This window comes from Schistocerca cancellata, chromosome 4 (assembly GCF_023864275.1).
Source record: "Schistocerca cancellata isolate TAMUIC-IGC-003103 chromosome 4, iqSchCanc2.1, whole genome shotgun sequence".
Lineage (NCBI taxonomy): Eukaryota > Metazoa > Arthropoda > Insecta > Orthoptera > Acrididae > Schistocerca > Schistocerca cancellata.
The window spans coordinates 522368708-522395337 of record NC_064629.1 but is presented as its reverse complement, the minus strand read 5'-3'; the positions used below and the strand labels follow the sequence as shown (position 1 = coordinate 522395337).

Sequence of the window (26630 nt, the reverse complement as noted above, 5' to 3'; positions counted from 1 at the left end):
ATTCATATGTGGTACCTATCCGTAGTAATGGATATAAAATAAAACTGAACATGTCTACACTTCAGTTATTCCAAGACTGGCAGCATGAACATGTCTACACTTCAGTTATTCCAAGACTGGCAGCAGTGAGAAGTGACATGACGTCTAACACATTCTTCCAACATCTGCCTACCAAACATAACTAGGGCAGCTAGACTCACTAAAAGTCTTACAGAATGTATATTTAATGTGTATAGGACCCAAAACAATATGTTTGTTTTCTTGGCTGGTTAACATCATAAAAATATTTAAACCATACAAGGTGTTCAGAAATTCCTCCTACGAACTTCTGGGACTCTTAGAGGGGAGTGAGTACATAATATTTTGGATAGGAACTCATTACTAGAAACATATCACTTCTGTTCTATTACAGTTTCAGTTCAGATGTTTAAGTCATCCATTTCTGCTTGAGGAATTGAATTAGACCTGATGCAGTACAATTATTAGGTATCAGTTTCAAAGGAGATATAACAAAACATCCATTTATCACTTAAGCACATTTGTTTTTAATAACACTTAAACATTACATGTTTATGTTATTCCAAAACAAAAGAACCCAGCATACTGTATATACAGAACAGCACTGATACATTACAACAGCACCTTCATGTGGCAACCACCAACATTGTTTCAGACTTTGTACCTGTGAATCATATTCTGGTACACCTCCCCATCCCACCTAGTGTCTCTTCAATTTCTAGTGCAGCAGCCAGAACTTATGCTAGCAGATCTTCCCCTGTTTCAAGAGGAGTCTTTTAAATTAAACTTCACATCTGACTGTACATTAGGTGACCATCTGATTTATACACGTTGTCCTGTCTACCCTATTGTATAACAGAGCAAGCAACACTGAGATTTTTCTCTTTCCTTCAGCAGAAATGGACATATTACACATCGAATTGAAACTGTCAAAGATATCAAATGGGTTGTTTCACGACATGGGTTTTTGTTCAAAATATTATGTGCTCAGTCCCCTTTACAAGTCCTCGAAGTTGTAACAAGAATTTCCAAACACCCTGTATGTTCTTTTTGTGTGAGAAAAGAATGTAAATGCTACCTTCCTTAAATAAAATTTGTTTCATCGGTAATGTATGTGGTAGACTTTGATTTATTGGCAGAATACGTGGGAAATGGAGTCAGTCTGCAAAGGAGATTGCTTAAAAATCACTCAAGCAACCCATTCTAGAATGCTACCAAGTTTGTGGGATCCATACCAATAGTGGATATTGAACATATATAGAAAAGGGCAGCACGGACAGTCACAGGTTCATTTGACCTATTGGAGAGTGTCACAGAGATGCCAAAGGAACTGAACTAGCAGGCTGTTGCCCAAGATAGATGTAAACTATCCCAAGAAATCCTACTTGCGGAATTTCAGGAACTGATTTTAAATGATGACTCTAGGAATATATTAAAACCCCCTAAGTATTACTCTCACAGAGATTGCAAGGACAAGATCAGATTAATTACAGCATGCACAGAGGCATTTAAACAATCAGTCTTCCCATGTTCTGTATGTGAATGTAACATACAGAAACCCCAATAACTGGTAAAAAGGGATGTACCCTCTGCCATCCACTTCACATAGGTTTGCAGTGTACAGAATAGATGTAGATGTAGTTTTTTATGAGGTCATTTGGGCCACTGAGCAGGTTGGAGTGCTGCCAGAGGTGGCATAAATCCCACATAATCAGTGCCAGAGAGTTGACTGTCACAATGCCTTCTTCCATCACAAAGTCTGGTCAGCATGGACAGTTTCATGGGCTTGAGCTAATCACATAACTTCCATCAGAGGGGGATCTGATTTCCTGATGTGGTTCATCACTTCCAAGTTGGGCATAAGCCAACACTATAACATCCCTAATTAGAGAGTCTGTGTAGTTATGCACACATGAACATTTAAAATTTCAATTCTCTGTAATACCTGTAAGTCAGAAGCCCAATCTGCTTATGACTGCTTGCAGATCTTTCTTAGTGAAAAAATACTAACGTGGTTGCAATAATATGTGTCTTAATTGAAAATGTTTGTATAGCAAAGAAAACAATATAGTCAACTCAAGTTCTGCTGTAATAATTAACAACTGGTTCAGGTTACTTATCTTGACAAGAACATGGCCTTTTGTCTTTCTGAATTGAAAATTTGATCTGCTGAAAAATATAATTGAAGTTGTTCTCTGTAAGTGTCTCACTCTTCACACTGTTTGTTGGCTGTTGGAAAGACCATACACACAACACACAGGTGGTGAGGGTAACATTCCTGCTACATTTCTTAATGTTTGCACTGACCGCAACATAGCTGTCATTAGCTTCTGATAACCATGCATGGTTTGTGGTTTGTATTAGGAGTTGCTGTAATTTTCCCTGATTGAAAAACTGCACTCTCACATAATTATGAAATTGTTTACTGTCCAGTTTGTATGCTTCACAGGCCCCAAGTCATCATCATAGGTGATCTACTCATAAAAACCATACAGTTATCCACAACAAGAGTTATATGAGGGGGAACATTAATAAAACTGATAAACTGCAAGGACAGATTCTTGACTGGAAATGGGAGAAATATGTGTCCAGAAATGGACATTGTGCATGCAATGACAACAAATCATTCTGGAACACAGTACAGAGCTGCATCACATCCACATCACAACGGATGTTCGAAGTGGTCTCTGTGGTATGCCTCACTCTTTCACACACTCCAGCCTCTCTCTGAATAGCATCATATGCATTGTGAACATGCTGTTGAAGGGTCTGCACATAAGGAACTGGTTCAGCATACACAACACCTTCCAGATGCCCACAGATGTAAAGATTCAGGGGGTTTAAGTCTGGTGATCTAGTAGGCCATGCTACAGGGCCTCCACACCCTATCCATTATCCAGAGAAGATGTTGTTGAGGTGCTGGCAAACTGTAATGCAGAAGTGGGGTGGTGCTTCATCATGCAGAAACCATATAAGCTGTTGTATTGCCAAAGGCACATTCTCAAGCAGCCCAAACATAGTATTCTACAGGAGGTCCAAGGACATTCCTCCGCTGAGGTGTTGTGGAATAATAACTGGTGCAAGTGTGTGGTCACCAAGAATCCCTACCTACTCAATGATGCTGAATCAGTGCTGATGAGATGCCTCAATCATTTCGCAATGATTGTCTGTAGCCCACAGATGACAATTATGCAAACTGATTATGCCAGTTCTGGTAAAGTTTGCTTCATTGGTAAAGAGGACTGATGACAGGAATCCCGTAATTGTGATAGTCTGGTTCTTAAACCATTGACAAAATCCTTCGTGTAGAGGGAAATCCACTGCTGATATCTTTTCACTCACTACTGCAAGTGATAGAGATAGTAGCAATTGTCGTGCAGGATACACATAACCATACTTTGGCTTACACCATGTTGGCAGGCTACTTACCTGGAGCTTCTACTGGGGTTCATCTCAATATCCTGTAGAACCTGATCCTCCAGATATGGTGTACACACAGTCTGCCACCACCCTGCATATTCGTCTGTCTGAAAGGACCCATAAACACACAAATTCCAAAAAAAGACTTTAAATGTTGTGTAATATTGTGGTGTCTGTGAGGGTACTTGCTTTGATATAGCCTTGCTGTCTCCCAACCGTTTTCATCTGCTTGGCTGTACAAAAACACCACCTCGGCTTGTTTCTGACATGGATACTGGACCATTCTGCTCCTTACAGTAGCTGTGTCAATCATACAGCCTGCAACGCACAAGAAACATATGGCATGCAGTCAGAGGAACTTGCATTCATCAGAGCCATCTACTGTGACAATGATGCTTTTCTAGACACATGTTCATAGGTTTTTTTTTCCTCCATTACCAGTCAGGAATCCATCCCTACAGTTTGTTGCTTTCGTTAATGTTCATCTCGTATACTACATGATACTAGGAACAGTTTAAGCTATCGTGAGTCCATACTACCGAGCAAAGTCCAGTCCAAGTGATATCAAAGTTCTGTATACTACAACTAGAGTCTATGGGAATCTCACCATAGCCAATATGATAACACTCATGATACACACTCCAGTGCTCACTTCATAAATGCTTACATTGGCCCTGGGATGGCTTATGTGGTGGAGTCTGGCATGGTGCTATCAGAGGGCCTGGCTGAGGATCAGTATCATCTGAATAGTGGGGAATAGCAATAGTAATGTTACGTCAGCTATTCAATATCCATGGTAATGTTGGTTGGCACCACTAAAACCTGTTAAAATATAACTTGACTCACATCCCTGAAGGCTGTGCTTCATTAGGAGATTTATGGAGCATGATGCATGTAGGAATGAATGAATGAATGAATTCTTGATTTATGGTTGTTTTACTGTGTGAAAGTCTATATAAGAGATGCTCATTTCTGTTTTACAAACCAAAAGTAATTTCAACTGAACTGTGTTTTTCATTCCAGTAAACAATGTAGGTCGCATGTACACATATCCAATGTATCTAACAGAAGTGCCTGAACAAGAATTATGGGACATTGTCAATATCAATATTGGTGCTACAACGTTGATGACTAGATTGGTGCTTCCACAAATGCAGCAGAGGAGAAGGGGAGCCATCATTAATGTTTCATCAGGATCAGAGCTTCAGCCACTCCCTCTCATGACTGTATATGCTGCCTCAAAGGTGATGTGTATGAATATCTACATTGACTTCAATAGTAAGATATTTCAGAGTTCTGTTAATTTTATTCTGTATCTTTACCTGGATCCAAAATGGACTATAAAGCAACAACAGTTATGTATAGTTTATGATTTCTGTCATACCATGCTTGATAAATTTTCTTAGTTCTAAATTCTAAATCAACTGCTTACAGAATTCATATGATTCCTGCATAAGCAGGAAGTTTTCCTTTCAAAAATATTAAGTCCGTGCTATGTAAGTATCTTCTTTTAATTTTCATGATGGTGTACTGTGAAGTCTGTGAATAAGGTTCAGTCTAGAAAGGGAAGTATGAGAGTGTCTCTCTTTATGTTAATGTTCATACATGGAAAGTTTTCACATTCTATCTAAGATTTCTTCTAAATCTGTTACATAGTTTTCAATTTTATGAGTTACAACCTATATCTGAATGTTCTTTCCATTTCTGTCTAATACAACATATGCACTGATTTTAAAGCTATTTGGCATTTGATCTTTTGTTGCATTTCTTATAGTCCAAGTCTACCCCATCCTTGGTTGTTTAACACATCTTCCAACTTCACTAACCTTTCTTTGGAATCCAAAAGTTCTGCAAATTAAAAAAGTAGTAGAAGCAGTTGAATTTCTAAGATTGGTGTTATTGCTCATTTGGTCTAACTTTGTGTTGCATTGTGAGGGCACAAAAAAGTAGGTCTGCATGCTTCATCACTTGAAGCCATTGCTAGTGTTTCCTTAGTCTTGCATTCCACCTTTGCTGAAATACCAGTCTCCAAAACCTAGCACATCCAGGCTATTGACAAACAGAGCTAAGGTTTTGTAAATGACACCATGGCTGCCATTTTATAAGAAATTATTTGTTTGTAGAAACCCAGTATTGCAGCTGGCCAGTGTGGCTGAGCGGTTCTAGGCGTTTCTGTCCGGAACCGTGCTGCTGCTACGGTCTCAGGTGCGAATCCTGCCTTGGGCATGGATGTGTGTGATGTCATTAGGTTAGTTAGGTTTAGGTAGTTCTAAGTCTAGGGGTTGATGACCTCAGACGTTAAGTCCCATAGTGTTTAGAGCCATTTGAAACATTTGAACCAGTATTGCAATCTCAGCTGTGTGGCCATTAAAACAGAGCGTATACATGGTCTGACACTCACATCATGCAATGCACATATGTGAAATGAAATGCTGAAAACAATAATATATTACTTATACTGTGTTTTACCATTACTTATATTGTGCTTTGCCACTTGCCAAAACCTAATAATCATCTGAGATACTGAGTGTCTCTCCTAAGCGCCAATGGGGACATATTCTCTGATGTTTCAACAGATATCTGAAGTTCTGTATTTGCAATGAGTAGTTGGAGTCACCCCAAGTAAATACTGCTCATCATGTATAGTGATATTTGTTTTATTGACATCCATTAACAGAGACAGTAAAACACTAAATCAGCACCTCAGCAGTGATGTCACTGTCCTGGCCTGTGCTGAATACTATCACTATGCAGCAGTGCTGCTCAGTCACTGCTGGAGTACTGGTTATTCTTCATGTTTTACTGTCCCTGTTAATACATACCAACATAACAAATATCACACTGGACTAATTTGAGACTGCTCTGTCAAAGAGGCACGTAAAATTCTATTTTAAATGGAAAACAAATCAACACTTGTCATTGACACTGGGCATCACATGGAAGATATGCTGAGCAATATTTGTTTGGGCTGACACCAGCTATCAAAAGCAGAAATTAAATTCTAGATATCTGCTGAAACATCAGAGGAATGCGCTTGATGACTCTTAAGAGAGACACCCTGTTTATGCATGTCATTGCACATCCATAAACAGGGTCTTAAACTGCATGAATGCATCACATTTAACAAGAATGAAGCTTATATATCATTAAAATGGTGTAAATTGTACATAATTTCACTCTTGTTAACATGTTACCCATGAATCACAACAAATAGCAGTAAAACATATTCACAGGACTTTCTGTCATCAGAGATGAACTTTGCACAAACATTTAATATCACAATATCAGTTGTAAATTACTTTACAGAAATTTGGTGTTCTATATTGTAATATGTTCATATGATTTAAGGAATGGAATAAAAAATTTATTTACCAGGGAGAAGAGTAATAGAATGTAGAATGTAAGTTATCATCTCTGAAAGTTAGAGTGGCTTGGAAGCTCATAAGTTCTAGCACACATGCCTGTAAGAATTGTATATGCTGATTTATCAGTTCATACATTGTATCAGATGCACAGTCACACAGATCACACCCCAAAACACTGCTCATAAACAGACTGAACGAATAAAACAATACAAAGTATAAGTAAAACGAAACAAATTAATGTATACATATATGCTGAGGTATTTCCTACTTCTTAAAGAGCATTAATTGTACAATAATTTAATATTGTGAAGTATATTATAATACTGTAAGGTAATAATACTGATGTATTTGTGCAACTCTGTGGTTTTCAAAATTTTTGGCAAGAACAGGCAATTGAAACTAATTGGTTAAACTAATTATCCAATATTAATGGTGATTCACTAAAATATATTACATATATTAACTTACAGGCATTCTCACTGTAAAATGCATATGGGAGTGCACATGAGTTCTGTTTTAAGGGATATTTCCACGTTCAAACTGCATAAATAACAAGTATTCAGTGATTAACATGAGACCGATATATGATAAAAAGTAAATCAAATAATGTGTTAGAGAGAGGGGGATGGGGGAGGGTGTAATCACTTGAGTGCAACCTTATGTTTGTTATCTTTTATTGTTAGCACATACCAGTGACTGAAAATTGTACAAAAATCTTGTATTTCTTAACTCAGTATGGTTGTTTGGTAGTCATCTGCATGATTTTTAAGGTAATTGTATACAATCATTTCATCAGGTAGGTTCATAGACCTACTTTTAAGCATTGTATGAAGAATTTTTAGGGCTGACTCTATTTTATTAACTTTATATTTGTTATTACTTAAATGTTTTCTAAAGTGGTGGTACCAGTCTCTGGGTGACTTTTGTGTTAACAGGGTGGGCATCCAGTGATAGATTTACAGAGTACATCATGCACACAGAGAGCAGTACCTCCACCTTTAGTAAAAGTTTAAGTGATAGCAAGCCCTATAAATTATTGATACATTGCCTAACAGCAGAATTATGAATACACTTAAGGAAATGGAAATAAAAAAACTGTCTCAAAATCAGTCAGGTGATTTACTGAACAATCAGACAGAGTTAATAAATAGGAGATTTTAGGAAACTTCCAGTAAGTATGATGCACTAATAGCACAAAAACTAAAGGCATGAGTTTGCACTCAAGGGATTACCCATCTTATCTCCCTCTCTTTCTAACCTGTTAGCTGAATTATCTTTATATCATATATCTATACCATGTAAAATATTGTGCTGTTGTTATTTATATAGTGTGGGCATATTTATATGCCTTACAATAAAACTCATATGCACTGTCATATTTATTTTATTCTTAAAATGCCTGTATGTTACTATGAATAATGTATTTTAATAAATCACCATGAATGTATAAGCAGAGCTGTTGGGGGTGGTCTTTCACAGACCAGTGTGCTTGTTTGGTTCATGTGTTACGCTGTACATGGGGGTAAAGCAGTATATATAAATATTACTGGCTGTGTGCTAGTAGTTATGAGCATCCAAACTACTTTAAGTTTTTCAAAACTGATAACTTACATTGTATTACAACTCAACTTGGTAAATAATTTTTCTATTACATTCCCTAAATCATGTGTTTGTATTATAACATAGAAATTTTTGTCAACCAATGTAGAACTGATATTAAATTATTCTGATATTAAATGTTTACTCTGCAATGTATGATCTCTGATGACAGCAAAAAATATCACATATGAATGTGTTTTCTTGATAACTCCCTGAGTGTGCATGAGTAGTGATTCAACATGATTCATGCAAAACATGATAACAACAGTAGAAGTAGATACAATTTATGCCTTCTCACATAAAGCCTCACTCTCGTTCAATGTAAGTGCTTTCTGGCAATTAAAGACCCAGTTTGTGGATGTGATAATGACATAGATACACTAGGTGACAAAAAGCATGGGATACTAATATGTGCATATAATTACACAAGGTATAAAAAAGCAGTGCATTTGTGGTGCTGTCATTTGTACTCAGGTGATTCATGTAAAAAAGTGTTCAACATGATTATGGCCACATGATGGGAATTAACAGACTTTTAACATGGTGCAATAGTTGGACCTAGATGCATGAGATGTTCTATGTCAGAAATCATGAGAGTCTCAGTATTCTGAGATTCACAGTGTCAAGAGTGTGCCGAGAGTACCAAATTTATGCACTACCTCTCACCATGGACAACACAGTGGCCAATAGCTTTCACTTAATGACCAGGAACAGCAGCATTTGCATAGACTTGTCAGTGTTAACAGACAAGTAACACTGCATGAAATACCTGCAGAAATCAATGTGGGTCATATGAAAAATGTATCTGTTAGGAAGTGTAGTGAAATTTGGTGTTAATGGGCTATGGCAGCAGACGGTTGACACAAGTCCCTTTGTTAACAGCATGGCATCATCTGCAATGCCTCTCCTGTTCTTGTGCCCATATCAGTTGGACCATAGACGACTAGAAAACCATGGTTTCGTCAGATGAGCCCAATTTCAGTCAGTAAGAGCTGATGATAGGGTTTGAGTGTGGCACACACTTCACAAAGCCCTGGACCCAGATTTCAACAAGCCACTGTGCGAGTGGGTGGTGGCTTCATAATGGTGGGGACTGTATTTACATGGAATGTACTGGGTCCTCTGCTCCAACTTCTGGACATGCATACCTCATGGAAATACAATACTCTGAAAGCTTGTTGAATAACTTCCACATCAGTGCTGGGAGCATTCTTTGTAGATTCAACTGGGAAATACTCATATTTGAACAACACTCTCTGTGCATCTACATGCTGCTAGCTGAGTCACTGAAACACAACAGTCAGCTGAACGCCGAGTGAATGCAGCCCGACTTTAGGCATACAGGCAAATATGGGAACTAGCAAAACGTCATTGGTAGGTAACAAGAAAGTTCAAATCTCAGTCCAGGAAGAAAACCACATAGCACAGGGCAATAGATACACTGGAGAGCTTGCTGTAAACACTGGCTGATTGACAATTGAGGCTGTAGCAGTTCGTGGCAGACCTTAAATCTGCCACAGATGTTTTTCCTTGTGACGTGGCATCAGCAGATATATCCTTCCATGACACTCCTAGTGACCTTGCTAGACATATGCATGATTCTGTTGAGTGATTCAGATCACAAGACCTTTGCCAAAATGATGACTCATTGTTTCCTCAGGACGTCTTACCAACAAAGCGATTCTTTTAGTGAAGTTGTTCCATAAATTACCCTATTCCCCAGTTTTATTTAATACCTTCCTATTAGTTATTTGAGCTATGAATCTAATCTGCAGCATTCTTCAGTGGCAGAAAATTAAAAAAACTGCTATTCTCTTCTTGTCTGACCTGTTTGTTGTGCATATTTCACTTCCATACAAGGGTACATTTCAGATAAATATCTCCATCAATGAATTCCTAACACTTAAATATATATTTTATGTTATCAAATTCCTTCTTTTCAGAAATTTTTTCCTTGCTGTTGCCAATCTGCATGTTATGTCCTCTCTAGCTCAGCCATCATGGGTTACTTTGCTGCTCAAAGAGCTAAACTTGTTTACTACTTTTGTGTGACATTTCTTAATCTACCTCCCTCAAAATCATCTGATTTAACTCAATTAAATTCCATAACCCTTGTTTTAATTTTTCTGATATTCATTTTATAACATACTACAACTATCCTTCACTTTCTGTCTGTTAAACACAGTCTGAACTACGTCAGACCATGAACCCTGATTCTGCATCTGTCTAATTCACACAGTAGCAGAGTGTGATTCATATAATTAAATTTCTTGGTGGGCTCACAAATGATTGCTGTACCTTTCAGGAGTAGTTTAAAGATAAAATATCTTTTTCTTCAAGTGCCTTGATGAGGCATATTGCACACATGATTTTCTGGAAGCTAAACTGATTAACTGTTATGATATTCAATTTTTGTACAAAATTCTGAGTTAGACTCTCAGTAATTATTTCAAATACTTTTGAGAAAGATTTGAAGAAGAGACATGAGTAACAGACTTTTAGAACTTCCTTTGAAACTCTTTGGAGTTATGACTTTACCTCAGTGTAAAGTATCTGGGAAGTGTCCATCTTCAAATGACTAAATCATTCTTGTAGACAGAGCTTCTGATATTATGTTAGTAACACACTTTATCTGCTTTGGTGGGCATCCCACCCAGATAGATTTTCATTTTTTAGATATTTTCTGTAATGTTTTCAAATTTGGTATGAATTTTATTTTTATCCTGATTCAAGTGGACGTAATGTGCATTACCTGTTTGCTACAAACATTAACATTTGATTTTGGTTCATTTATAAGGAATTTCTTGAAATATTCCTATATGTTTGAGGAAAAATTTAGAATTAATTTGTCTCTTGGTTTATATCTGGAGATTTTCAGATTGCTGTCTGTAATATCAAATAGATATTTTACAGCTGACTCCACTGGTGATGAGTTACTTTTATCATTCAGGATTAATGTGTTTTACCATCTCTTTTGCTATCTTTGTAAATATAAATATAATTTAGTATCATTTAACATAATTATTGTAGCTAAGGTTTCTTTATGGTATCAGTTTATTGTGAAACTGTATATTCCAGCTCTGTTGACTTTGTGCTGATGGTTTAACTCAAGCACCCTACCCAAATTCCCATGGCTGATTGGGATGTCAGGATGGGAAGTACTGGTATAACCAAGTATCTGACATTCATTCATAGCATCCATTATTATTTAATATATATTCATATAAACGTAATTTCCTCATTCCAAAACAATACCCTCCTAAATCCACTCACTTCTATATATTCTTCTGAAAGTTGATAGACAAAAAAATATCAAGTGAAGAAGTTCTTGGCATTAATCTACCTGGACATATCTGCACAATTCACAGATCAATATCTCTAACAGATCAATATCTCTAACAGATCAATATCTCTAACAATGAACATCTTACCAAAACTCAGAAAAACTCCGACAATGTCTCAAAAACTGTAAAACAATTTTCACAAATGTTAATTGCAGTACAATGCCAAAACAAATTTAAAACAAGAAACATAAAAACACATAACATAATCTTGCAAAAGCATTAGGTAGATCCTGTTCAACTCTATTGATAAAATACAAAACAATTTAGTAGAACAAATGATAAAGTTTACAATAACAACAGACTGGCTGGAAGGCACTTAGATCTATTGAAATCATAGCAATTTCACATCATACATTCCACACATGCCACCCATCTCTTAACAACCAGAGGGGGAGGGGCACTGATATCCACTTTCACTACAACATGAATCAGCTTCATGGTACACCTTTGAAAATATTGCTTTTCTCTTAAAGCACTCGATTTCCTGAAACATGCATTCTTTAGACACGTGTTAATGGTAGATCATACACCAAGAAAGAAGTGACAGCTGTGCTTGCTGGATGACAGTGGCTTCTCAAATCTCACCCCAAAACACAGTGAAAATATGAGTCCTTTAAGGTGAGGCACAATAATTCCAATAAATATTCATAGAGGCCAGTGAGACATGCAAATCACTTCTAATCTTGCCTCAGAAAATATAATGAAACATCAGTTTTAACCTTAAATTACTAACAGCTCATAAAATTTATGACTGCAGTTGCTATCAATTCGCAGTTCCTGCCAATCTGGTATTCTCAGTATAGGGTGTCAAAAAGGACATTTTGTATTTTTTTGTATGTGGCATACCATTGGATATCTTATAGTTGTAATTAAGTGGTGCAGAAACTATAAATTATAACTTCCTTTGATAAAATATGGAGCAGTAAAATTTATGATGATTTAGTGACACTGTATCTTTTCCCCCATTTAGTGTTTTAGGGTTAACATTAGCCTTACGCGTACTTGACTAGCTTTACATTTCTCACAACAGTACAAATCATAAACCACAGTTTCACTTGGTGCCTAAGACAAATTAAAAAATGAGTGATATTGAAGAAGACAAGCACCACAATATTCTTAAATCAGCTTGGATACTGTATATCTTGAAGAATGCAGAAATAATTACTACTCACATTACAATTGTTACAGCAGTGTTAATCTTTTAGACTAAGTTGCATAAGTACAAACATACAAGGTGAGCATCAGTAATACATGATCACAATGTACCATAAAATAGACTCCAAACCAGAGCCACATCATCACATCTTCCAGTTCAAAGGTGACCCGACAAGCATTACACGAAAGCACCCACTCACCACTGCCCCAGTGCAGCATTGCTTGTCAAATGTGGCTATTTCATCCTTATGGGCGCGCGCGTGCGTGTGCACAAACACACACACACACACACACACACACACACACACACACACACACACACACACGCAGACTCTGCTATTTGCCATAACACATGTCTGGAAAGAACTGCTACCACCCAGGATGCACCCGAATTTCACTGCAACATCATAAACATTACCCTGGAGACTGTTACCACAGTGCAGCTAAACACAGTTTTGTCACCCTGGAAGGACTATTCATTTCCACTCACTGCCTGTCTGTTACTCCACACTCCTCAAATTACATTTCAAAGAGATCACCTGACCCACAATATATTTGACAAAGCTGCAATTAGCTGCAATAGTGTCAACCATCAACACATCTTTTATCTCAGAAATAATCCACTTAGGTTTAAAAATATTTTGTGGCTGTAGCTGTGGGGGGAATATTTTACTGGAAAATTATAGATAAATTCCAAGGAAACTGTCAAACGTTTCAGACCTTTTAACACTAGTTAACTGACATATTGACATCTTTGCAACTGTTAGAGAATAAGTTTATTGTTAATCCATTAAAGCCTTTTACAAAGTCTGATGCTTTTATCTTTGTGAATTCTCTAATAAGCCACTATGGTTTAAAATACCTGAATAAGAGAAGAACTTTCTTGCTTCATCAAATATGCAATTTGTCATAACATTGTCTATTCACGATACTGTTTACTCATTTTCTGTGGTGGAATCAATGTGGATTAGCTCAAATCCATATTAATGAATGAGATCGATAATTTCTGCTGACTCATGTGATTCTTTTGTTACATTATGTTAAAATCAGTAGCTATCATAACTGAATTCTTTCTCTCTCTTATAGTTTCCACAAGATGTATGTTCATTTGTATTATTTTAACTATACTGATAACTGTAATATAGATATATTGATGCAGGAGGAAAAGTAATGGAACAAAAATAGAAATTAACAAAAAATTTACCAATAGATGGAATTGCAAGCATCTTAACATAAATGAGATCAGCTACAAATGACATATGAATCATAATACAATGCCTGTCATTTTACTTGCACATTACATTACATCATCTGTACTGTTCAATGTGCATGACTGCACAAGTCTGGCAGTCAACAGTTGTGGCACTGGTAAGCCCATCCACCAGAGCAAGGTAGTACCACATCTGGTGGGAAAAATCAGTTTTTAATTTTCCTGGGCCCAAAAACTGCATAAAAAGCAAAATGACATTGGTTTCTAATTGTTGTGAGACTGGAACAAGACATGTTCAATATGCTCTCCACTGTTTTCTGCCACAAGTTGAAATCAAGAAACGGCATGCTCCACAACAGACTGAAGTGTCTCAGGGGTCATGTTCAGAATGCATCACACACTGTGTGACTCCAGTTCAGCTATGTTTATAATAGGAGCACTGAACACATCATCTTTCTCATCTTTCAGATAACCTCAGAGCCAGAAGTCACACAGATTAAGATTAGGTTACCTGGACAGACAAGCTGTAGAGAAATGATGGCTGATAATTCTAGCATTTCTGAAATACCTCTGCAGCAGCTGCTTCACAGGCTGTACAATGTGCAGAGGAGCATCATATTTCTTAAAACTGATCCTACCCACACATCCATGCTGTTGAAAGGTTGTAATGATGCTGGTACACAAGAAGACTCTCATAGCATTTACCAGTGATGGTACCAGGTAATGGGAAGCACAGGACTCACTTCCCCAAAGACATATGGTGCAGCAATAAATGATGCCATCAACCTGCACCACAGAGTTGCTTTTGCAGAATGAAATGTTACCAGTTGATGTGTGTGTGTGTGTGGATTTTCTGTTGCCCTTATTCTGCAATTCTGCATATTGACATGTTGGAGATGGAAATGGGCTTTGTCTGTCCACAGAATATTCCACAGCCATTCATTGTTGACTTCAAAGCAAGCAAGAAATTCCAGAGCAAATATTTATCTTGCTGGAAGGTCAGCAAGAAGCAACTCGTGAACATGGGTGACTGTGTATGGATAACTATGTAGAATGTTTCATGGGATTTTATGCACTGTGCTCACAGGCATGTACAATGTCCAGGCAATTCCCCATGGACTGCATGTTTGCCTACCACTGCTTGACTGCTCCTGCAATGCTGCAGCCACATCTTCAACAGACATCAGATCAGCTGCTTGCCTCCCTCTGTCACATTGCACTCCAAAAGAACCTGTCTTTTTGAATTTTGTTATCATTTTCTCCAGATCCTTAGCAGACCTTAGATAAATGACTTTTTCATACATTTGAGCATCTGGAACTTGTTTACAGTTACTGATGCACAGTCACTGTTCTTGGAAAAGAACTTCACCAGCAATGCATGCTACTTCTTGGAGATGCAAACTAAGGAACAGACATGTGCCACATGCGTGTTGGTGTGCATACTCCGACACAGTGCCATCTATTGGTCAAATTTTTATTAATTTTTGTTTGTCCAATGACATTAGTCCCTCCCCCCATGTCAATAATATGCTGATCAAATTTGACATCATTCTGAGCTGTGGTTCTCTTTCTAAAGCGTTTTGAAACTGGAACTTAAGTTATGAAAGCCCTGTATATCTCCTGTGCTTTAAGATCCTTCTCAGGACACTGTCACCAATAATCTTCTGCAGCTGACTATGCTGTTGATGCTCAGCTTCTGTTAAGGAGCAGTTTCCTGCTCCATTATGTACACTCTCACAGCAGTTAAAATTGCTTATATTTTATTTAGAATTATTAAAATTTACTAATGACAAACACTAATCGTATTCCTTGAACTATTAATTCATTTATGAATTTGCTGATCCACCTACTAGTGCACAAGAGTGTGAGTATGTCGAGTGTAGTGTCACTGCCAACTGTGTCAGTACAGGCAGGCGATTAGAGGGCACCTGTAGGAAGCATGCACAAGGCACGGTCTTCTTTACCATGCTGTCTACTGGGAGCTGACTCCTATATAAGCACGGAGCAGTGCTGACTCACTCTCACTGTGTTCGTTTAGTTTGTACCACTCACATCAGTTGCTCTGTATTGCTTATGATGCTTTTGTCTTGTTAAGTGTGGAGTCATGAGAGGCTTACTTCCATTATTGTTCAGAAGATTATGAATAAAGCTAGATTTGTGTAACTTGGATCAGTTGCATGTATTACATCATTAAATACGTGACTGGCAATGAGTTTGGAATCAAATCCACATGTGCAGTCTTTATGTGTCATTTTATCAGGTTTAGTTATGGATGCCATGACGCCAGCCCTGACTGAACGGCCTACTTCGGCAGTGACCACTTTTCAGTTTCCATTAACAGGCAGGGTACTGTTCTACTGGTCTATTGATCCACTTTTCCTCCATATTATAATTCAGCTGAGGATTGGGAAGCTTATAAAAAAAGACTCAGACAGCATTTTTTGGCATTTGGTGTGACAGATTCGAATTTGTGCAAAGCCTTATTCCTCTCATGAATTTCACCTAAGGTGTATTAATTACTGTGTCAGCTTGCCCCCTTTCAAGAACCAGCAGCTCTTACTTTTGAACATATGTGCAGTTTATTGTCCTACTACCATTACAAATGAACGCATGTCATAATAGCGTGAGTTGAATTCTGCTGATGCCACAAGAAACCAAACCCGTCATACAGGCTGTGGGCATCCAAACTTCATGGCTTTAGCCATAAGTGTCAATTCATTACTGATGCCCTTAATGACTCTTATGCTGACTCTATGATGAATGAACTGAAAATTTCTAAAGTCATTCCCCTGTTGAAAAAGGGTGATAAACTTAAAATAGAAAACTACAGACCTGTCTCACTCCTCCCAACTTTCTCTAAAGTTTTAGAGATACTAATGAAATATAGAGTCACACATTATCTTAATATGCACAATCTGATAAACAGTAATCAGCATGGATTTCAAGCTGGGAGAAGTGCCGAAACAGCTGTGCTAGAATACACAAAAGAAATAATCAATAAATTGGAAGAGGGAAATAGTGTAGTTGGGATAAATTTAGATTTGTCAAAAGCCTTTGACACTGTTGACCACAGCATACTTTTGAAAAAGCTTGAAGCTATAGGTATCAGAGGACCGGTAAAAAAGTGGTTTGAGTCTTATCTGGAAAAGAGGATGCAGGTGGTTGAAATTACAACACCAAATATTAATCAAAAAATTAAACTAAGATCAGATCCAAGGGAGGTCACAGTAGGAGTACCTCAAGGAAGTGTATTAGGCCCCTTGCTGTTCCTCATTTACATTAATGATATTCAGGTGTCAGAGAGAAAAGCTAGAATCATGTTATTTGCTGATGATACTAGTTTAATAGTTAGTGATATGAAGCAGTCATTGCACAGTACTGTGGACCATGTCCTACAAGATATACAAAAATGGTTTAGTGCTAACAAGCTAACACTGAATGCAAAAAAAACTAATTATGTGCAATATGGAAAAATAAGAGAACAGGACGACCTAAATCCCACCATGGAGGGCAAACAACTTGAAAGAGTACAGTGTGCAAGATTCCTGGGTATGCACATTGATGAGAAGGTTAATTGGAAGGACCATGTGGTGAACTTAGCACTAAAACTAAATTCAGCATGTTTTGTGCTTAGAATAATTTCAAGAGTTTGTAGTAATGACTGTACCAGATTAGTATATTTTGGCTATTTTCAGTCCATTGCATCCTATGGGATAGTATTCTGGGGAAAAACAAATTGTCGTCTAAATGAGATTTTCAAATTGCAAAAACGTGCTATTCGGATAATGACCCACAGCCCACCTCAAACACATTGTAGGCCCCTTTTTAAAGCATTGAAAATTTTAACAATTCCATCATTATACATTCTGAAATGTCTGTTGGTGATCAAAAGAAATCAGGACAAAATGAAAACCAATACAGACTTCCATAATTACGATACACGGCAATGTAAAGATCTCCACATACAAGCTGTAACAAGGACCCGAAGCCAGAAACATGTATGTAATCAAGGCATCAAACTTTTTAATGCACTACCAAAACATATCAAAGAGCTGGAAAATGAGGATAAATTTAAAACTGTTCTGAAGAACCACATGCTTGACAAATGCTATTACAGCATAAGTGAATATCTCTGCGCAACTGTATAAAATATATGTTTAAGTTAATGTGACAAATGAAATTACATCAGTGCATAATAAATTATGTTATAAAAACACTTATTAGTTGTATATTGTATTAAACATAAGATAGATTAGTATGAATTCAGCACAGATACAAATTTTGTAAAGATATTATATAGTTGTTAAAATGTACCCTGACAAATCCTATATCACAAATGTGATCATTGGGATGATAATAAATAAATAAATAAAATAAATAAATGCATTTCCATGCTTGGCGTGGAGTGGGCCATGGGGCAGAGATGCTCTGGGAGCTCCCTGTTGTCAGGCATACTGCTCACAAGTGGCAAAAAAATGGACAATTCATTACTGATGCCCTTAATGACTCTTATGCAGACTCTATGATGCGCTATGTAATTATCTGTTTACCTGTGGACAAGGAAGTGTGCTAGAAGGCTTTCCTCTGTGAAAACTCCCTGTTGGCAGAAGTTTTGCAAATAGCATAATTTTTTGAAGTTTCTCAGGCAGTGAGTGACTAAATTGAAGCATGGGGCAATGTGGCAGTAGTGTCACAAGATGCACCCAGTAGGTCAACAGATAATTTGCACAAGGAAGCGACAGTGGTGGTGGTAAACATGTGGGCCCAGTGCCAAGCAGATTGAGGCTGGGCCAAGCAGCTGTGACCACCACAGCATCAGCATCAGCATTCTCTGTCTCCATCTTGTCCTTTCTGTTCTGTCCAGCCCTAAATGCTGAGCTATGTGTAATGCTTGCCAAAAGAAAGGTCACATCACCTCTATGTGTCATTCGCTGAAGGTTACTCAGGATATGGACATGGATGTAAACTGTGTGACTCCATGCTTTGTGACTTTTCTCAAGTTGCTTACAGAGTTAAGTGTTTTTTGCCAAGCGCTACAGCTACAGGTTGACATAGGTGCTGTAGTGGTGTTATTGAATTCTCAAACCTATGTGAATTTAAGCTCACTGCCATTGACACCCGTCATGCAGAAGCTGGTCAGGTGTAAAAAACAGAACATTGTGCTGCTGGGACAATTTACGACATCTGCGTCTTACTAGTCAGTGGTTTGTTCCATTACTTTTTGGTGTTTACTGATGCCAGAGTTGAGAACTTGTTCAGAATGGATGCATTTCAGGGAATTGGATTTTCTATCACTGATGCAGTTCACTTTGCTTCTGATCAGGTACCATATCCTCAATTGGAAACACTGTATGAGGAGTTTTCAAAAGGTATAGGGTGTGCTACAAATTTTTCTGCTCATATTTCTTTGAAATCCACAGCTTGGTCTCGTTTTTGTCATGCATGTCCTAGTCCTGTCACCCTGAAATGAAAGCAATATTGGCCAGTGTTCAATCTCTGGGGATAAATCAACCTGTTATGGTTAGTGAATGGTCGTCTGTGCAGGTTGTATTTTGGAAGCCATTGGGAAACTTTGCCTCTGTGGCGACTTCAGTACTACTGTCAATGCACAGTCCATTGTAGGTACATATCATCTCCTATGACAGAAGGAAATTTTGGCAAAGATATTGGGTGGCCAGTACTTCTCTAAAATTGAGTTGTCTGAAGTGCAGCAGAAAATTCCTGTGGATGAAGAGTCTCCGCGATTCTGGTTTTGAATACTCCTTTTGGTCTCTCTCAATATTTGCACCTTTATTTTAGTGTGGCTAATGTCCCTGTTATTTTACAATGGTTTTTAGAGCAACTGACTATGCACTAATTATCTGGATGATATTGTTGCATGGGTTCCTCCCGGGCCGATCACTTGAAAAGTTTGCGCACTTTGTTATCCGTCTTACAGTCCACATGCTTATGGTGTGACCTCGCGAAATCTCAGTTTTTTCAACCTTCTATTATTTACTTGGGGTTTGAGGTCTTTCAGGGTGGGGTTTGTGCTCTACCAGACCACATCTTCACTGTTATGTCTGTGCCTCACCTCTCATCCATGAAGGAGGTTCAGGCCTTCGCCAGGAAGATGGCCCACTACCATAAATTTCTGCTGGGGGCAGCCACATCAGCCCACCTGTTGCATGCCTTGTTATGCAAGAATGTACCTTTTTGCTGGAACCCAGAGTGCTATCATGCTTTTCAAATGTTGAAATCCAAACTACTCTTGGCCCCTTGTTTAGCTACATTCTCTCTGGACCAGCACATAGTCTTGGCAACTGAAATCTCACAATATGTTCTTGGTGTAGTCCTAGTGCACCAAATTGCCAAGGGCTCTGAACTTTTGTGTCTAAATCTCTCACTCCAGCCCAGCAGCATTACTCTCAGGTGGAAAGGGAGGCTCTTGCCATAATCTATGCTCTCCAGAAATTTCATGTTTTTTGTATAGCTCCAAGTTTCACCTTATTACTGACATAAACCTTCAGTTTTCTTGTTTACCCCTCACACATCCGTATCTGACAAGGCAGCACACCACCTACAGTGCTGGGGGCCGTTCTTGTCTCACTACAATTACAAAATCAATTTATCAACTTACATCTAAATGTGCTAATGTGGACACCTTGTCCCACCTTTCTGTGGGTCCTGACCCTGACCTTGATCATGAAGAACTGCTTTGCTTCCAACTTGATACTGAAACACAGGCCACAAAATAGGGTTTCCCAATTACAAGTTTGCACATAGCAACTGCCATTGCTGCCCACCTGGTTCTTCACAAGTGGTTTGGGTTGTTCAGCAGGACTTGCCAGATAAACTGCTGGGTTGGGCTTTGGACCCCCTGTGTAAATATTTTTCCTTATATTATTGTTCTTTGTCTTTGACAGTGTTCTGTTGTTGTCCATGGGAGACTTTTCTCCCAGAGTAGTCATTCCCACCATGTCAGTGCGTGAGGTCCCATGCCTTTTGCACCAGGGCCACTAGGGAGTTTCATGCAGTAAACTGTTAGCTAGGAGAAATGTATTTTGTCCAGGAATTGATAGCAAAATTGTCCATTTTTTTGCCACTTGTGAGTAGTATGCCTGACAACAGGGAGCTCCCAGAGCATCTCTGCCCCATGGCCCACTCCACGCCAACTATGGGAATGCATTCAGGTAGACTTTGTAGGTCCTTTCTTGAATTACTATTGGATTTTGGTTGTGGATGCATTTTCCCAGTTTCCTTACATTCTCCAGTGTATGTTGATGTTGGCTGAGGTCACAATTTGTACATTTTTGAGGTTTTTTTCTATTGAGGAGTTGCCTCGTGCCATAGTTTCCAATAATGGGCCCCAGTTCATTCTCACACCTTTCAATTTTTTGTTCCTGTCATGGCATTAATCATGTTATGATTCTGCCTTTCCATCCTCAATCAAATTACAAGGCAGAATGACTAGTGTGTACGTTCAAGTCCCAAATAAACAGATTTCTTTGCCAGATGATGCCCTCCTCTGTTTTCCCAGCACCTATGACTTCACTTCTATGGAGGAGCAGAGCCCGGCTGAGTCTACTTCATGGCCGGCAGCCACACATCCTCCTCTACCTTCTACAGCTGCACTGCACCTGCCACAATCAGGTTCATATGACCAATTCCTGACATGATTGCCAGTGAGGGTGCGAGGGTTCGTTCACTGACCCAAGTGGATACCAGCTGCTGTTGTTTGCCACCAGGGGTGCCATCATTGTGATGTCCATACAGCCATGGGCTGATGTTGAGCCACTTTGATCAGTTGTGCCACCCGCTCGCCACCAGAATGTACCAGTTTGCGAGTGCGGTCCCTGTCACTGCAGCCCACTTTGCCACCCTCTGCTTCGAGCCTGATGTTGCCTGCTGTGGAGGTACACCCATCTGATTGGCTGTCTCCTCCATGTGCAGTTCCCTGGGGTTCCAGCTTCCCAGTGCTGGGCATTGGTCCATCTCTGGCCTCGGGTCCATTGCAACATCCTATTGTTCTGGTCGGGCTGTTGCCAGTGGGTCCAGCTCCATCTCCTGCACACTGGGACCTGCCTGCTGATGATGACACAAAGATGATGATGGCACCCTCCTCTCCGTGCTGTCATTGGGCACATTGCAGGTTCACCACTCTCGGGCATACCAGTGTGTTCCAGCTGCATGCTCTGGTGTCCTCCCGGCATATCGTACCACCCCTGCTGTCAGCACCATCTGCCGCCACTCCAGATCTAATGTATATGTCACTCGTTGGGCTGCTGGCATCTCCTCTGTCACCTGGGCATCCTCTTTGCATGAGGGAGAGGTGTGCTGTATCCTGCTACTAGTGTGTGTGAGTGTGCTGAGCATAGTGTCACCACGCATGTATGCTTAAATCAAGTGCCAACTGCATCAGCACAGGCTGGCCACTAGAGGCTGTAGGAAGTGTGCACACAGCACAGTCTCTGCCATGCTGTTTACCAATGACTCGCACCTATATATACACGGAGCAGCACTAATTCACTTTCACTATGTTCTTTTAGTTTGTACCACTCACATCAGTTGCTCTGAGTATCACTTATGTTGCACCTTCTGTATGATTCTTTTGTCTTATTACATGTAGAGTCACAAGAGGCTTATTTCTGTTATTGTTCAGAAGTTTATGAATAAAGCCATGTTTGTGTCACTTGAATCAGTTTCGTGTATTACTTGGTTACTGCAGAATTTATTTCACCTAGCAAGAGTAAGGCCTTCAGGCACTCTCTTAACTCTAACTAGACATCCTAACATTACAATATCTAGTATATGAGCAGTATATAATAGTAATAGTAATTATGATAATGGATACGATAATCATTACAGTGTGCATAGTATTAGTCCCTAATAATAATTAATAATAATAAGAACAATAGTAACAATAATGATCAAAATAGTAATGAATATAAATGTTATTTCAGAAATACCATACTAATAGACAGTTGTTAAGTAATTTCCTATTCATGTTTTATGAGTAATGACACCTAACAGAAAGGTATGGCATTGGTATAGAAAGAACCTAAACTGGAGAAGAAGTTGACTGGTCTGGAGAAGAGTGAGGTATAATAGGGTAAAGTTAACAGATGAATAAAAATAGTAATAGATAGGGATAAAGAATACATGGATAGTGTCGATTATTTGGCAAATGACCCACAGGCAGTGATGTCCTCAGAGAGTGCACCAATCTTGACAGATTCAGTTGGTATATGTAATAGTATCTTGTTTATAACTGAACAAATTGTCTTCAGGTTTTTAACTGCTATGAGAGCACTAAACCTATATAATAATGCACCAAACTGTGCCTTATCAGAAGCTGACCAGGAGTTGTATGCTCAGCTGCTGACAATTGTTGAAGACAACATCCCCTGATGGATCATAAGGCGCAAGAGTTGAAAATACGAACAGGCTATCTGAAGGTGATATAATCATCAAAACATGGTACTAACTGTCAAATTTGTTTGCAGTCTTGACTGCAAATAAAGTTGTTTTGAATATTAATATCTCCATCTTCAATGACTTTTGTAAAAAGGTAGTGTACACACACTACTAAAGGAGTTTAATGACAGGAAGAGATATGTTTACAAGATACTATTTGAAAACAATGCAAGCAATCATAAGTATATATCCCAAGCAATCTCTAGTCCAAGCCATATCAGAGTTCTGTATATCACAAATAGAGTCCACCAGAATAACATCACAACCAACATAACACTTGGAGCACGCACTCCAGTGCTTGCATCAACACACATACAGACGAGGGGGGTGAGACTGGCTCTGTGCTGGCCTAAATGTTGGAGTCTGAGTAATTGTGCCATAGTGGTTGATAGTAATGTTGTGTTAGCTACTTCGTTTCCATGCTTAATGTTAGGTGGTGCCATTACAGTTACAGAATAATTTTTCTTTTGCAGGTGTTTGTGAAAAGCTTTTCAGATGCTCTACGCTATGAATATAGCCAGTATGGAATAACAGTACAGCACCTCTCACCATTGTTTGTAAACACAAAGATGAATGCATTCAGTCATCGGCTTCAGTCAACAAACCTATTTGTTCCTGATGCTACAACATATGCACGAAATGCTGTAAACACTCTTGGCAGGCTAAACAGCACAACTGGTTACTGGGCACATGGAATACAGGTAAAGTGCAGATGGTCTTTTTACATTTAAATTTGCAAAGTGAGTATTATTTGTTAGCTAAGGATGATTTATAGAATTCTAAAAATTAAATCTTTTTTCAGTATTTCTTTCATGGGATACCTCCTGTATGGGTTAGAACTTATCTTGGAGGCATCATGAACAAGGTGTTCCGAAAAGATTACTTGGAAGCTGTGTCAAAGGTGCCTCAAGAAATAAAACAATAAATAGCAATCCTTGCCAGTGTCCAAAACAAAATGTTGTCCTGCATACTTCCTGTATGTGTAATATTAGCTTCATCTGTGGTGGACAGTAAGTCACTCAATGAAACAACACATATTTGTGAGAAAATTAGTGATGCAGCTTTTTGTTTTGTGTGATATAATCTGACATGGAAATATTCTTCTTCAGATGATCATTATCGTTAATTGATTCAAAAAGGAATATATGAAACTCCTGTGTCTTATGTGTTTCACATTGCCAATGTATTCTTTTGAACTTATGTGTTGTTGACATTGTTCAGTTGGGTTATCCAGAGTGTGTCACTAATTGTGTTTCATGTTTGTGAGTCTGTTGTCTAGATAATTATAATGGTATTCGTATCTTTGAACTCAGATGCATTGCCTGTTAAATGTTATTTTTGAATGTGCACTAGTAAATTAGTTTTGTGTTTTTAAGACTGCCAATAATGTATATAATATCTATATAATCACTAAGAAAATCAAGTACGGGACTTTCCAGCATTAATAACGACTGACAAAAATGTGTATGCACTGACTTACAAATGAACCTATCCGTCATTCATAGATACACTCAAAAGTAAATTATAAATTTTGAACTTCCAGACTCAAACTATATTCAATAGATTAAAGAGAAATCAATATTGAACAAAATGATGAAGAAAAGCGGTTGTAGCAACATAAGCAAGTACATCAGAACCTAGCTGAAGAGAGACTAGGTACCAAACAAAACCAGAGAACAAGCTTGGTATTCAACAGTCAGATGTACATGATATTTCACTCAAAAGAATCAGCTAATAGACTTAATCAAAACAGATGTAGAAAAAAGCTGATGTGGCTGGATAATAAATGAAAGACAATTAAAGTTAAGCATATAAAAGTGTTTGCTACGTACGCATAAAAATCAAGAGACTTAAAAAAAAAACAATACTAAAATTAATTGTGATATAAAGTAATTGAAAAAAAGAAACATGTTGGTAATAAGCTGTAAACTGTTGTATGGTGCCTCTTGTATGTTGTTTTCGGAAACTCAGTATTCACTCTTCTCTGTAAATCAGTCTATACTTTTTTCTCTCTTCCTCTTCTGTTTAAGTCCATTCAAAGCAGCCTTCATTTTTGAATGAATGTATCAATTGCATAATCATTTTCTTTTTATGAATGGGTGACTGTAGTTTACAATGAAATAAATGGCACTTATTATTAAAACACACTCATATATTTGATGAGAAGAATTTATTCTGAGGACACACACAAATTTAAAACAGGAAGGAGGAAGGGGATGGACATATGGAAGGTCGGGGATAAACAGTTGGGAGGCTGGATGTAGCAAAAGTTTTAGGAAGGAAGTAGAAATAACAGAAAAATGATTGAAAGAGTATAAGACACAGAAGATGGCAAAGTAGTTATAAGTCCAGCTGAAAGAGTGCAGAAATAATTTTAACAGAAAAGCAAAGTGAAAGCATGAAACTGAGAAGGAATTAAACAAATATTACTTTAAGTATTGTGTCTATGTCTAAGGTGGTACTTTATATCCACAATGTAATGAAATGTTTGTATATTTGATAGTAAATGAAGGTATTTTCTTTACAAATTATATACTTTTCAATGGAGATGTATTATAGCTGGGACCTGATTGATGAAAGTCATGGTGTGACAATAAAGTATGTATAAAATCCACAGAAAATTATTCAGTTGATAGAAGCATCTGTATAGGAATAACACCTCTATGGGAGAGCAAAATACACTTTGGATAGAAACTGACCTTTGACCTGTGTAAATCATGGGAAACCATATTGTATCATTAAGCCTCCCCCCTTCCCTCCTGCCACTCCCCTCCTCCTCCCCTCACCTCCCTCCTCATCACTCCCCCCCTCCCCCATCCTTCCCACCTACCTCCTCCCTTGTCCTCAGCAATGACACTTTCTTCAAAATAGAGCAATCAGAGAGCTTCTAAGTCAGCACACCCATATTTTGCTCTGTCAACCACATTCCAGTAATTTACTGCTATAACAAATGTGACTGCCAATCAAAGACCTTCGCAAAGTATGGATGGGGAAGGGGCATGATATTATCCTCATCCACTGATAATGGTAGCTGTGAGATTGTCTGCACTGAAGCATCAAACA

At 38.3% G+C, this 26630-nt stretch overlaps 1 protein-coding gene across 1 annotated transcript in view; it reads left to right on the top strand.

The window, feature by feature from the left end:
* The window catches only part of LOC126184307 (inactive hydroxysteroid dehydrogenase-like protein 1), a 155628-nt gene extending 129455 nt beyond the window's left edge, over positions 1-26173 (top strand). Inside the window, exons 4-6 of the mRNA XM_049926682.1 lie at positions 4462-4682; positions 24041-24268; positions 24370-26173. Of these exons, the coding sequence (XP_049782639.1) occupies positions 4462-4682; positions 24041-24268; positions 24370-24492 (572 nt within the window). The 3' untranslated portion in view covers positions 24493-26173. The remainder of the gene's footprint in view (positions 1-4461; positions 4683-24040; positions 24269-24369) is intronic.
* The last annotated feature ends 457 nt before the right edge of the window (positions 26174-26630 follow it).